General features: G+C 40.8%; 1 protein-coding gene across 2 annotated transcripts in view; it reads right to left on the reverse strand.

Annotated features, from left to right (window-relative positions):
- The window catches only part of ENAH (ENAH actin regulator), a 153,529-nt gene extending 139,682 nt beyond the window's left edge, over positions 1-13,847 (reverse strand). For both annotated transcript variants that reach the window (XM_029230154.1, XM_029230155.1), the window contains exon 1: positions 13,600-13,847. In XM_029230154.1, coding sequence (XP_029085987.1) covers positions 13,600-13,604 — 5 coding nt within the window. In that variant the 5' untranslated portion in view covers positions 13,605-13,847. The remainder of the gene's footprint in view (positions 1-13,599) is intronic.
- Between the last annotated feature and the right edge of the window lie 1,399 nt (positions 13,848-15,246).

Here is a 15,246-nt window from a genome sequence, read left to right on the forward strand (position 1 = left end):
ATGGGTATGTCCATGCACATCTTGACTTTTTTATAACTGGGTTTTTTAACTCTTTTCCTTTTTTTTTTTTGGCCGCGCTGCGCTGCCTGCTGGATCCTAGTTTCCCGACCAGGGATCAAACCCAGGCCCACAGCAGTGAAAGTGCAGAGTCCCAACCACTGGACTGCCAGGGAATTCCCTGTAACTGGTTTTTGAGGATTCATCTTACTGGGCCATTTTACTAACTTTGGAATCACAGAGCAAGAGGAACCATGTGGGACGTAGGCCATGATAATGAAGAGTTTGGTATTAATTCTAAGAGCAATGGGAAGCCACTGAAGTGTTTGAGAGATAAGACTGAGCTGATAAAATCTGAATTTCAGAAAGACCTGACTGCTGCATAGATCACAGACTGGATGGGGTAATACACCAATGCAATAAACTAGAAAATCCAGCAACACATATGTAAAAATGTAACATAGGCCAGAACAGGTTCAGGGGTCTTAATATGATTCATTGCCAGACTCCCACAACTTGCCAGGTCGCCCAGGGAAGCAAAGTCATCCTAACACACACACACCAGAAAAACTAATGAACTAACAACTTATAAAATTCATCCCTGTCAAACATCCCTCCTACGGTAACAGGAGCCTCTGTCAGTCCACTTCACCTTTGCCCTGTCAGTCTCTCAAAGATGGCAGGTATTTCAATGACAAAGCAACACGATGAGTATCATGTACAAAGCAGAAGTGCAAACCTTCCAAAAGATGCAGGGCTTTACAAAGTCACTAAAAATGATGGAAACTGTTTCCAACTATTGGCAAAGCCACTGGCAGAAATGAAAATTGGAGAGGGACACTGACTGGGAAGGAACGTAAGGGCACTTAATGGGATGAAAAGGACTCGATATGTTCTGTATCCTGACCTGGTTGGTAGCTACACAGGTGTATATGTAGTAAATATCCATCAACCTATAGATATACTTATGATAAATACATCTAGGTGTATGTAAATTATACCTGAAGAGGGGAAAAAAGCAACAAAAGAAGAGATGGCCTCCTTCCTGTAAGAATTGCTAGTTCTGAATGTGAAGCCTAGAAATCCCATGGCCTGCCTGCTACCTGTGTGAAGATGAAATGGATACTCAAGATGGCAAAATGTACCTGGATTCTCAGAGACATCCATGAGCCACTGAGTGTAGTGGGCCTGGAGCCCACTCTTTCTCGGGACTTCCAATTATATGAGACAGTAAATGTTCTTAACGTTTAAGTACTTTAAGTCTGCTACTTGCCCCTGAAGGCATTTGAACAGATACCATGAGCAGATAATTGGAGAAAGCTAATGAAGATGAGATAATAGGAGGGCAAAAGAAAATAATATGAAAATATAAGTGGGCTTTGATAATGAAGGCTTTGAATATTTTGGCAAAAATGGATTTCTTTAGGATCATACTAGAAAAGTCCATCATTACACGAAGTATATAGTTTCATGAGATCTCGCAATTTTTAAAGAAAAATTATGCAAAACAAGCAACCAACACTTGATTCATTCTTCTTCCATTTTAAGAATTTAACACATCGTAGCAACTATAACATGAATGTTTCCATAATTTTGTTTCATTTTTCAAGATTAAGCCCAAGTAAAGTCTTTTCTCCCCACCCCTGCTATCTCTGAAATGTTACTCCTATTCTAGGTCAATTCATTCTACATGGCCTTGTTCTTGTACCAATTATTTTCAGAAAATAAAGAACCCTAATATGATGAAATCACAAAGAAAAAGTAAATTATTCACTCACACATCAACACTTAGAAAATTCAAACACAGACCTCAGTTCATGTTTGAATGAGAGACCCGAGCATACTGGTTAAAAGCATGGGCTCTGGAATCAGACTGCCTGGGATGGAATCCCAGTTTGCTGTTTACCAGTGAGTGACCCTGGGCAAGTTACTCAACCCTCTGCGACTCAGTTTTCTCATCTATAAAAGGGGAAAAACAACTGTTCCTACCTTATAAGTTATAAGAGGAATATTAAATGGTTAATATGGGAAGTATTGATATTTCAGGCAGTAAGTACTCAGTAACCATTAGCTATTACATTTCAAAATCTAAGAAAACTGAGGAATATAAATGCCAACATTGGAATTGAGTTACTGGAGAACGAAAAACTTTTTTTAAATCACAGGCTTTATGTTTAAATACAAGTATACATTTTAAATAAAATTAAGACAAAAATGAGAACAGATATACTTAGAGTAAAAATAAGCTGTAAGTTGAATTTCTAAATATGTAAGAACTTTTTAAAGGTACCATATCAAACCTACTAAACTAGAAACTAAAGTGTTGATGCACTTTACTAAAGATGAAATAAAAAATCTGAATATATGGAGGAGAAAAAAGAATGAAAAACTCAGTATTATAAAGGGGTCAATTCTCTCCCCTACCCCTATTAATCCATTAATTTTACACAATTCTAATCAAAACTCCAACAGGTTTCGGGGTGAAATTTTTCTTTTTTATTTCATTTTCGTTGTAATTGATGAAATGATTCCAAAACTAATCTAAAAGAATGTATTAAGTAGAATAGCAAATAAAGTTTTGAAAAACAAGAAAATGAACAGTAACTTTCCTTCCTAGAAATTAAAATATACTACAGACTCAAAGTAATTAAGACAGTGAGGTAGTAACACAGAATTAGACAAATAACTAATGAGTCCAAAAACGGAACCAAGTATTTATGGGAATTCAGTATACAATGAGTGTGGCATTTCAAATCAATGGGAAAAGACAGATTATTCAACAAATGATGCTGACAAAGGACTAAATATTTGATATTTTGTCAAATACTAACCTCCCATCTTACACCAAAACAAATTTCAGATGGCTTAAATTTAAACATAAATGAAACCATAAACCAAAAAGTAATAGAAAAAAATGTAGGTAAATACTAATATAATTTTAAGTTGGGAAAGGCATGCCACCAAAGGCAGAAACTATAAAGGTAAAACTAACAGATCTAACAGACATGAAACTTTAATGCTTCTCTACCAAAACAAAATTAAAAGACAAGTAATAAATTTCTTTATAAGATACATCTGGTTGATTTTACATCACAGCATCCAACAGTCACACCTCTTGATTCACCCTTGTGTCGTCTCCTCCCACCCTGACTCTGAGCTTGTCCATGTAACTGGCTTTGGCCAAGAAGACTAAGGGAACAGGATGCAGGCAGAAGTTTGATAAAAGCTTGCACTCTGGGGCATGATCTAATGGAAGGCTGCTATTACTAAGTGAGAGACAAACAGACACACCACATGAACCCAGTCAGGAAATGAAAAGATGAGTGAATCCAGGTGAGACCAGCAGAACTGCCCAGCCAACTCACACGTTTTACTAGGTTTTGAGGCGGTTTGTAATACCACATTAGATAACTGGTATAATATCAATATATCTACACCATAAAGGGCTACTTATTAAAGATGGTATAAATCATTACAGGAACAACTGAACATCCCATTGGGAAAATAGGCAAAGGATAGAGACAATTCACACAAAAACAGAGATGTCCAGTAAACACATGAAGAAATGTCCAACTCTAGTATCAAAGAAACACAAATTAAAACAATGAGATAACACCTTTTGCCTATCAGATTGGCAAAGATTAAAAAGGCTGATAATGGCTTGAGTTGGTCACAATGTGGTGAAACTGGCACTCTCATCCATGTTGTTAATTTGGTAATGTGTGTCAAAAACTGATAAAATTCCCTCTGCTCTGGTAATTTCATTTATTATTCACTCAAATACTTATTGCATACTCAGAGGCCTATGCTGGGAACTAGAATATAGTCAGATCAGACAGGACCTACTAATAATTTTGCTTTTATTATTAATTTGGGTTTTATCCTAAGAGCACTAAGATGGCATTGAAGGCTTTAGCAAGCGAAGAACAATATCGCATTTCCACTTTAAGATCATTTTAACTGATGTATAGAGAATGGGGGATAAGAACGCAAGTGAGGAGACACTAATTGTTCCAGTGAGCGTTAACAGTGGCCTGGACTTGAGCAGTGTCAGTGAGATGGAGAGAAGCAAAGGGAGGGCGACGTGATGGGACCTGCTGACAGAAAAAAGTAAAAGAAAGGGGAAAAATAAATACTACTCCTCAATTTTAATTCCAGGAATGTATGCTAAAATATAAGTATCTGTGCAGATATAAAATATGATACACAGTGTACAAAGATATATACCCAAAGATGTTCATGGCAGTGTTTTTTATAATAACAAAAATAACGAAAAAAAATCTAAGTCTATCCCTAAGAGATTAAGGTCACTCCAAGCATAGTGAGAACACTGTGCAGTCACTTAAAATTATTTAGATTTCTATTTAGTGACAAGATGTGGAAAGGGGCCAGTTACAAAATACATAACATAATTTCACTTCTAAATAGTATGATCTCACTTTTATTTAAAACATACTCATACACACAAGCACATTTATGGCTGCCTATGGGCATTACAGAAAGTCTAGAAAGCTATACATCAAAATATCAAAATTCTTGATGCTTTGGACTTAAGTTATTAAAATCTTTATACTTTCCATACCTTCTAAAATCTATGCAAAACCTGTACTGCTTTATAGTGAAAGAAAAAAAGTAATTTTATAAAAAAAAAAAAACACTGACCAGACATTTATTTGGATAATAGTAAATTGGTTCATTTTCTTAAAATACTGCAAATAAAAGATTAGAGACTTAAAAGATCAAAATAACTGAAATGAACACTTAATGATTCGTAAATCTTAAATTGTTAAAAAATGAACAATTTGCTTGCGATACTAATCGAATGTGAGATAAGAATTTGGGAGAGGAGAGGAAGGGACATCTCAGAGCAAAGCAGACACTCAAATATAACCAATTTTTTCATTACAAAACCTGCACAGAAAGATCCCTTCACTGTACTGTTAGACAAGCAATTTGGACTCCCTTGAGATTTGACCTAAAGAGCTATTCATTTTATTGCACTTTATGTTCTGAGGTTCTTTATGAATCTTCTTCCCTACCAAGTTGACACATATAATAACAGATACCAAAAAGGATAGGAGATTGAGGACCTCTGAAGCAGTTAGTCATTCTGACTTCATTATCATCAGATGTACTGGTTGCCAAAACCAGATGTTCTAGAAGGGCAAAAAAAATGTCATCAAGGTTGCTTCATTTCCCAAAGACAAAAACTTTCTTTGGTATTTGAGATTATTGTAAACAGAACCCCCCCCGCAAAAAAAAAAAAAAAAAAAACTGGTTTGAACAGTTTTCTGAAGATTCTGGTGGATTTGCTTCACTGATATAATCAGTGACCTTAGTCATCCTTGCTTATTACAGGGCTACCAGAGAATGGCTGCTACCTGAGCACAAGGGTGACTCCAAAATTTGTTCAGGCCTCTCAAAGGCACCACTAATTAATGTTTCCACTTCAGCACTCCTACCTGCCTGGTTCCCTAAAGAGAAAAGCCCAATGGTTCTACCTTCAATATCTCTTCTTTAGAAAACATGAAGATGTCAATTTAAAATATTAGTCCAAAGTAACAAAAATGTCAGAAACAATGTAAAGCAAACAAGACCATCTTCCGGTATTATTTACTCTAGTGCATAAGTGAAAATAATAATCCAAGGATGGGGAGTGGAGGTTGAGACATAATTCACATACCATAAAATTCACCATTTTAAAGTATAAAATTCAGTGATTTTTAATGTATTTACAAGGTTGTGCAACTATCATCATTGTTTAATTCTAGAACATTTCCCATCACCCCAGAAAGAAACCCCATACACACTGTGATTTGTAAGATATATGTTTGGTTATTCATATATATATATATTTGGTCTTCCTCCACAGTTCCAGGTTCACAGCTCCCAAAACCCTTGGAATTTCCTACGTGCAGAGAATGATAACGGTGTCTTTTGGTTATGTGAGTGAGGTAACTTTCAGAAGCACCTAAGGATGGGAAATAGTGCCAGGAGAACCAACCCAGTGATTAGAGAGTTGGAACTTTCAGTCCCAGCCCCTGCCCCACCCCGTCCCCAGGAATGAGGAGAGGGGCTGGAAGTTGAATCAATCACCACCGGCCCATGATTCAGTCAATCACGACTATGTAAAGAAGCCTCCACAAAAAACAAAAGAACAGCCTTTTAGGCTCTCTTTTTTGAAAGCTTCCACACTGGGAAACCAGAACATTTCCACATGCCACTGTGCCGGCCCCAAGCTCCACAAGGACAGAAGCTCCCTGTTCAGGAACTCACCCTGTGTAGCAGCTCTTCATCTGGCTCCTACTCTTTAATATAATCTTTTCATAATAAATCAGTAATCTAGTGAGTAAACAAGTTTTCCTGAGTTCTGTGAGCTGTTCTAGCCAATTAACCACACCTGAGGAGGGAGCTGTGGGGACCCTCTGATTCACAGCCAGTCGGTCATAAGTACAGGTGACAACCTGTACTTGCAACTCACCTCTAAAGTGGAGGGTGGGTCTTGTGGGACTGAGCCCTTTACCCTTGGAATCTCATTCTATCTCCAGGCAGACAGTGTCAGAGCTGAGATGAATTCTCAGACACCCTAATGGCATCTGGGAATTGCCTGTTGGTTTTGGGAAGCCCCCCAACCTCCCCCCGCCCCTGACACTCACACACACAGAGTAGAATGGGGTCAGGGAACCCTTTTGCACACACTCACTTCCCACTCCTCCTTCACTATCCCAAGACCGTAGCAACTATTAATCTACTTCCTGTCTCTATAGATATGCCCATTATGGACATATCGTATCAATGGAATCATAAAATAAGTGGCTTTTTATGTCTGACTTCGTTCACTTAGCACGTTTCCATCCATGTTCCTTTTGACTATTATGAGTAATGCTGCCATGAACATTTGTGTACAGTTTGCACGAATATATGTTTTTATTTCTCTTGGATGTATACCGACGAGTGGAATTGCTGGGTCATCTAGTAACTCTATGCTTAGCATTTTGAGGAACTACCACACTGATTCTAAAGCAGCTGCACCGTTTAACATCGTTTTTCACATTCTTAACATAAACTTAAGAGATGTCAGACTTTCATAGAAGTAGGGGATTTACTCTTCTCAAGCCCATTTTACATGCCAAATGCTATGCCAGGGTTTTATATAATTTCTGACTTAATTTTCCTAACAACTCTGTAATGCAAAAAGCATCTCCATTCTACAGAAGGAATTCATATCTCAAAAACTGTTTATAACCTACTCAAAAATCACTTAGTTCATAAACGTCAAAATAGAATCTGAACTCAGGTTGACTTCAAAGCCTGTCCTCTTTACCCTCTTCCATGCAACCTCTGCACTGAAATATATGCACACTGACTGCTTTACACCAAAAGGATTCTTTGGAAAAGTACATGTTAACTAAATTTATTAGAATCATTATAAAACAGAAGCTTCCAGCGTACAGAAATTTCTGGAAAATATAAGAGGTCTCTTGTGTAAATCATTCCCTGTTAGTAAATGATTTCTCCATGTAGAGTTACTTAATAAAATCAATCTATAAATCATCTAAGCATTATACAGATTAGTTTCTTCCATCTAAGTTATATCCACTGACAAAAAAAATCTGGGTATCTGCTACTGTGGGCTGAATTATTTCCCCCCAAAAATCCATATTTTGAAGCCCTAATCCCCAGTGTGACAATATTCGGAGACAGGGCTTTTAGAAGGTAATTAAGGTTAAATGAGTTCATAAGGGTGGGGCCCAAATCCAATAGGATCAGTGACCTTATAAGAAGAGCTCTCGCTCTCGCTCTCTCGCTCTCTCGCTCTCTCGCTCTCTGCCATGTGAGGACATAGTAGAAGGTGCCCAAGGAGATGGCAGTCTGCAAGCCAGTAAAGAGAGCCTTACCAGAACCTGGTCATAATGGCACCCTGATCTCAAGATTTCCAGCCTCCAGAACTTTGAGAAAATAAATTTCTGTGGGATTTTGTTACGGCACCCTAAGCTAATACATCTTCCTTCATAAATATCACAAACTATCCAATTATTGGTATTTTAAGCACTAGGAAGAATCAAAACAAAGCAGTCATTAAGTAGAGTAGAAATAAGCTAAACCAATAGACATGCATAAGCTTGTTGCTCAAAAATATCTGCAAGTCCCATGATCAAAGAGACTAAAAAACAGAATGATGGCCATTCTGTTAATGGAGAATTTAATGAGAAAGTCAAGGAAACCCGGTATCCTCCAAAAGGGCTTTGGAGTTAGACAAACCTGAGTTTGACTCTTTTTGGCTACTTCTGAGCTTTGTGTTTGAGTGAGAAACATACTCTATTTGTTTCTGAACACTATTCCTGTGGTCAGGATGCTTGTTTTTGTTAGTTTGTTTCAATTAAATAACTTTATTAACATTTACTATATGCCAAATACTATTTTACATCCTATAATAACCAGTACACCTTCTAGAATACTACAGGTGCTCCAAAAATGGTGGTGGTTATTGTTAGTACATAGATTCTGGAAAAGGACACCCCAAAGTTAAGCATTTACATGAGCACCCACTATTTGCCTAATATTTTGCTGGTACCGTTAATATAAAAACGCTGTCCTACCCTCAAGGAGCTTACAATGAAGAGGGACAGATAGATCCAGATCATTATAAAACAATGTAATAAATGCAATGGCCAAAAAATATGCAAAGTACATAGTAACACAAAGGGAGAGCTGGGAGGTAAATAAATTAAGGACTACTTCCCAGAAGGTCTGACAAGGAATCCCCTGTCAGAGGAATCCCTTGTCAAGGAATCCCTTCCTGATTTCTCTTCCAGAAAACTTCATAAGCCCTTATTAGGGGAATCATTCACTGAGGTACAGCCTCAGCTCAGATTCTCCCTTTTAACTTTTACTTCCACTCAGTTCCATCTGTCAGTTTCAAAGAAGGGGGAGAGGGGCACAGGAAGAGTTTAAGTATCCTTTTCCTCCCCAACAACTGCATAAAAATTGAAATCACATTTTTCCAAATCCTTCTTATGCTTATGATAAAGACTGGGTGTTTTACAAGTTATACAGTCACCCCAGATTTAAGCTGTGTGTAGGATAAGTAACCAAAACTGTCAGTCCAGTATGTAATTTCTTCTATACCAGCCAAATGGGCCTGCCAGTTATTCTGCTTATTCCAACTGGGCTAAAAAGGTATCCAAAACCTTGACTACTGTAAAAACCGGTAAATTTTCTTCATTAATCCACATTCTTATTCAAGATGTGTTCACTTAATACCTACAAGGCAAAACAATGCCTAAATACAATGCACTAACATTCCAAAAAATGCAAATCTGGCTCCTGCCCCTAAAATTAACGTCTGTGAGAAAGTCACACATCCAAAAGCTACAAGCATAAAGGAAGATCGTGGGCATAGAGACTACTATTTGTATCCTTTCATGGGTATCTCACTTGACATCTGACACAGCAATCCCTGAAATAATAGAATTATCTCCATTTTATCTGTTTTCTCCATTAACAAGTCAGCATATAAACCCTGGATCTTCTGAGCTTTGACTGTGCCACACTCTAAAATGTGTATTACATTTAAATGAAGGTAACAAAATCACAATAACTACTTCAAAGACTAAATATACACACAGGAAGGAAACTTAAAGATCGGTTTCCTCACCTATAAAATAAGAAGGGTGGATTAGATCACAGATGGTTAAATAATGAGCATTCCAGGAAACACTCTATTGCCACTCTCTGGGACCCTCATCCCAATTAAACATTACTAATCATGGCACTTTCTCACCAAACCCAGAAATGCAGCTATGTCCTTATCAACATGGCAGCCACTACCAACTGGGAGTAGATAAGCAAAACATAACCTGCTTGTGGGACTTCCTTGGTGGCGCAGTGGTTAAGAATCCGCCTGCCAACGCAGGGGACACAGGTTCAAGCCCTGGTCCGGGAAGATCCCACATACCGCGAAGCAACTAAGCCTGTGCACCTCGACTACTGAGCCTGCATTCTAGAGCTGGCGGGCCACAACTACTGAGCTTGAGCGCCTAGAGCCCATGCTCCACAGCAAGAGAAGCCACTGCAATGAGAAGCACACGCACCGCACCGCAGCTAGAGAAAGCCCGCGTGGTAACAGACCCAACGCAGCCATAAATAAATTAATTAATTAATTAATTTAAAAAAAAAAAAAACCTTCTTGCCACACTTGGACTGGATGAGGTGAAGCTAACTACCCAAAAGATTTATATAACTAGTCTAAAACAGAACTAAGCCCTAAAACAAAAGAAGTAATATAATTGTATAATGCTTACAAGTACACAATACACACTCTTTCCCATTATCATTTGATCCTTAATACCCAGTAAAGAATTATCCCTATTTTTACATATTTTAAAAAACAGAACAGTGAAATAATGTGATCAGCTCAAGGTCAGCCAGCTAATAAGCGGCTTGGATGAATCCTCACAACTCCACAACACCTTTTTCCATGAGAAAGTCAAAGAACAGTGAGTGGAAGCCTGGACTATTTAATATGGACCTAAGAATGTCAATCCAAAATCTTCTGAGCTCTTCTTAGCCACTAGGCTACATGCAACTATTTTAGATCAGACAAGCTCCTCTTTCTATCAAAATAAGATCTTGAGTAACTAACCAACTAAGTAAAAATGTAATCATTTAAAAGGCATACACTATATTAATATTACATATATACACCTACCTCAATCATAAATCTTATACTTTTGAAACGTTACATAAATGAACAATAAGAACAGAACCCAAGAGTTGGATGTTACACTAACAAAAGTACCAGTTTTTTGGGTCTCAACCCTTTCACTGTCTTATGTTAGAAATACACTTTCTCATTTCTTAAATTCTTATCTGTAAGCAAATCATTAACAAGTAATTCTATATACAGCTTTTTACAAGTACAGAATGCCGTCAAGATTGTTTCACGAATGTAAAGTATTATTCTGTTTCCTTCTGTATAGGAATTATTACATTATACCACAATGAGCGTGCTATTCCTGAAATTACAGTCACTTGAAAGATCTTATCACAAATGCCTAAACCGCCAACATATTTAGCATATCCTCTCTTCAGAATTCTGACCAACTTAAATGGAAATTCCTACTCATGCACTCCTATTTCCGGATGGCCTTTAAAACATCAGAACTACTCCTTAATATAAATAAGAAAGACTCGACTTAATAGCATAACATTTATGTCCTACCATACTTGAAAGCATCATTTGGACTAAGTCAAATATGAATATAACCTGAAGAGCCCTTTCTTAAGCACCAAAATATCCCAGAGCTTTTTGCAGCCAGCACAAGAACCTTTTACTTTCATACCACACCATCCTGCTTTTACAGGTATCTAAGGAAATGTGTATACATGAGTTGTACAAACCACCTACCAAATAATCCAATGCCTTCCAAAGTGAAAAGCTGATCCTCTTTTCTGCTCTTAAATTATTCACAATTAGTCTACAAAGAATTACTGTAGACTACCTGAACAAACTTTTCTGACCTATGTACCATGTTCTATATTTATGCTACTGGAAAGAATCAGTGTGATTCATCCCTCTCTACATTTAATAAGGAATAGAGCAGGAAAACAGCTTAAAAATTACAAGTTACTTTTTATAAGAAAAGGAACTTTTAAGTGAAGACAATTTACTGTTGACAGACTCACAACTATACATGATAGTGATCAAACTTCACTGAATACTTTTAACTTTTTTTTTTTTTGGTTCACAACCTCTGAGTATGACAACTTTACGATCATTTTATTTTAAAATATCCCACTTTCATTGTTTTACATTTCTCAATGTTGAGAAAATTTTACCCAAAGTTTGGAAAAATTTGATAAATTCTTGTCTGCAAGACCCCTATAAGCATTAAATCTTTAAAGCAGAGATCAACAATATGTTGTATTACAAGATGTTAACATTACGGATGTTTTATTATAGTTCCTGAGTCTTCAAGGACATCAGTAACTTGATAAAAAAAAAACCACGCTCAAATGCATGACTCGCATTTTTCAAGCCACATTTCATGAAGATTATGTTTTTTGGTTTGTATGCCATAATTACATTTTGAACTGATCCATTATATCTGAAAATAACTTGCATGTGAAATCACTAAGGAAAAGGGTCACTTAGAAACACAGCATTAAAAACAAATTTTAAAGCCTTCAAATAAAGGTCTATAAGTTGGAATTAAAGAAAAACATAATTCAAATTCACAGTAAGCTGAAGTGAAAACTCAACATAGCTTATACCACAAAAAATATATATATATAAACAAAGTGGTAGTGTTCAACCTTGACAGAAAAAAAGTTTAAAATGAAAACTACTTAAATTGAGAAAGAATTCCAATGACATGACATTTTCTTGCCAAAACGCAGGAATGTGTAGATTATATCATTCAAATCTCATTGTATTACATTATAAAGGTCTTGGCAACGGTTAGCCATTAATCTTTTAACACAAAGGAGATTCAAATCCAAATGAACTGTAAGACTATCTCTTCCAGAAGACAGAAATGGAGTAATTTACTTTATCCACAACTGTTTAACCTAAAAGGAAGGCCGAAAGGATGATAACGCAGAATGGATCAGCCTTCAGTCTACCAAGTCCCATTTCTCACGAAGTCTTGCACCAATCCGAAAAGAGAAGGTTAGGGACACAAAACAAGCTTAGGAAAGACTGAAAAAAAATCTCCAATGAATGACACACCACATCACGGTTTATTCTCTTACACAATTGGAGAAACAAAAACGAAAAATATCACACCATATGTTTCACCGTATCAATTAAAAAAAATATTTTACGGCCGTACCTTCAATTCTTTGGGGCTGAAAAAATAATTTAGCTTCTGTTTTATTGATTACAGAGGAAAAGGAAAAAGCAGCTGCTGCAATGCAACACAGGCTGCTACGGAGGAAGGAGAGAAAACGGTTTTCCAAACAAATCCCTCTCCCGCCCCCGTTTACACACCCCAAACAACTTACTTATCCCAGTCTTTCACTGTGTCCCCCCAAATATAAACCTAATAAATTCTTTCCCTTCCCCCACCATCGTGAAATTTCACCTTTCAGAGCTTTCACCTATCGCTACCAGAGCACTTTATTCCCCACAGAAATTTCACATCTTTCAAACTTTTCTCCCTTTTTTAATTAAACACGAGAGTCTTGTTATAAAAGTGCACGAAATTTTTACATCCAGACGGAAAAATACCTGTTTCCCAGCAACATGCACGCTTCGATTCTCGAACCCCTCCCCATCTCCCAGGTTTGGCTTGCAAGGCTGGTGGGGGGAGGGAGCCAGGAGCAAATTAAATTTAGGAAGGGAAATCCTGGGCGAAAGAGGAGCATTTGAGGAAAAACGGGCCAACGTCGAAAAGAGGACCCCCCCCCATAAGAGGGTTGGGGAGGATTACAAGAAAGAAAGAGAAATGAGAAGGGACAAAGGGGGAGGGGGGAGAAAGAGACCAGAGACCAGGGAGACGCGCCGGGCCGGGAGAGGGAAGGCGGGGTCCGGGGAGAGCGGGGTCGCGGCTCCCGTGGCACAATGGCCCGCCGGCCCCCGCCCCGCGCGCCCCTCACCTCATGGTGTCGGCCGCGCTGAGGCTTCCCCAGCAGCCGGGAGACGCGGGAGGCGCCGAGCCGAGGGGGGTCTCTCCTCCAGGGGCGGGAACGCAGCTCGGCGCCGGAAGACAAGTGTCCAGCTTCTCCTTCGGGCGGCCGCGGGGCTACACCATCTCCTCGCACAAAGCCGAGGCGCCGGCCCGGAGTGGGAGAGAAGAGGGCGAAAGAAAAGCTGGGGAGGGGGCGGAGAGGCCGAGGCGCCGAGCGGGTCCCGCGGCCGCCACAGCCCCCCACCTCCTCCTCCTCCTCCTCCTCCTCCTCCTCCTCCCCCGGGAGCTTCCTCGGCCGCCCTCGGAGGGATGCCCGCCGGGGCCGCGCGCCCGGCCGCAGCTCCCCAGGCCCGCGCTCGCCGCGCCCGCCGCCGAGGCCGTGTGCAACCGGCAGCTGCGGCAGCCGCGGGAGGAGAGTCGGGATCGCCTCGAGAAGCCCGGGAGGAGGCGGGGCGCGCGGCGGAGGAACACGCAGGCGCCGCCCTCCTCCCCCCTTTCCCCCGGGGGCGAGGGGGCGGTGAGGGGGGAGGGGAGGCGGGGGGCCGGGCGTTCCCCTGCCGCCGGCCGGACCCCCCGCGGGACTGCGGAGAGCGGGGAGGGGCGGGAGCGGGCTCGGCGACTACGGGTTAGCAAAGGCTCTTTGTTGCTTTCCCACCCCGCCTCCCCAGCACCCTGGGATCGGGGCTGCTCACCCCCCGTCCGCAGCCGGCTAGGGTTCCTCCCCCGGGGTTGTCCTTGGCCGTCGTCCCCCCCCCCCCCCGGTCGCCTACCGCTCCCCTGAGACTGGGGGAGCTCCCGGGCCTCCCCCGCGCCAGAGTGGGGAGACTGGGGCGCCGGGACCTCCCGGCGCGGGACCTGCGGCCACCGGCTTGCTAAGCCGGGGGCGGCAACCGGGATGCGTGACTGGGCGCCGGGCCGGGGTACTCCGGATCTGCCCGTCCGGGTGCCCTCGTGCGGGGCTTGTCTTCAGCACGTCCTGTTGCTATCTCAGGAACGGGACCTGCCAGTCGATGGGCATCCCGGCCGGCCCCACGGCCCGCCCCAGCCGCGCGCCGCTCCCCGCGATTCCTCCGGGGTGGGGGGAGGGGGTGGCGTGTAAATGTAAAATATGGTCATCATTGTTCGCTTCGCTCCTTTTCTTCCCGAGGAATCCCAGTGTGCTGTACCGATTTAACGAGCTGATATGCACACACCAAGTATAGGGATGACTTCATCCCCGAAAGAACGCAGCCAACTCGCGCGGAAACGCAGTCGCCGGGAGACGCGCGCTGCATCGTGTGCAGCAGCGGGAATGGAAGAGAAACGCAGCCGGTGAAACCGCTTTCTATCGTCATTAGCAAAAAGGGAATTCCGGCCGCGGGAGGGGAAGAGAGAGGGGCGGGGGGCCGGGGAGTGATGTCAAATAATGATAGTTTAAAATTTTTCGTCATTCGTTTGGTCTTGAAATCACCTTGTAAAGGTAAACGTAAAATGCTGGCGAAGAAAACATTTAAAGTCAATGGCATGGGGGGCGGAGCCCATCCAGAAAGCCAGGATTTATAGTTGTGGGAGTTTTTAGGTATCGAAAAGCAAATCCAAAAATCAAATGAAAACTTAAACTGGACAAATTACAGGC

The sequence above is a fragment of the Monodon monoceros genome, unplaced genomic scaffold (genome assembly GCF_005190385.1).
Source record: "Monodon monoceros isolate NGI ecotype Baffin Bay Population unplaced genomic scaffold, NGI_Narwhal_1 Super_Scaffold_18, whole genome shotgun sequence".
In the NCBI taxonomy this organism is placed as follows: domain Eukaryota; kingdom Metazoa; phylum Chordata; class Mammalia; order Artiodactyla; family Monodontidae; genus Monodon; species Monodon monoceros.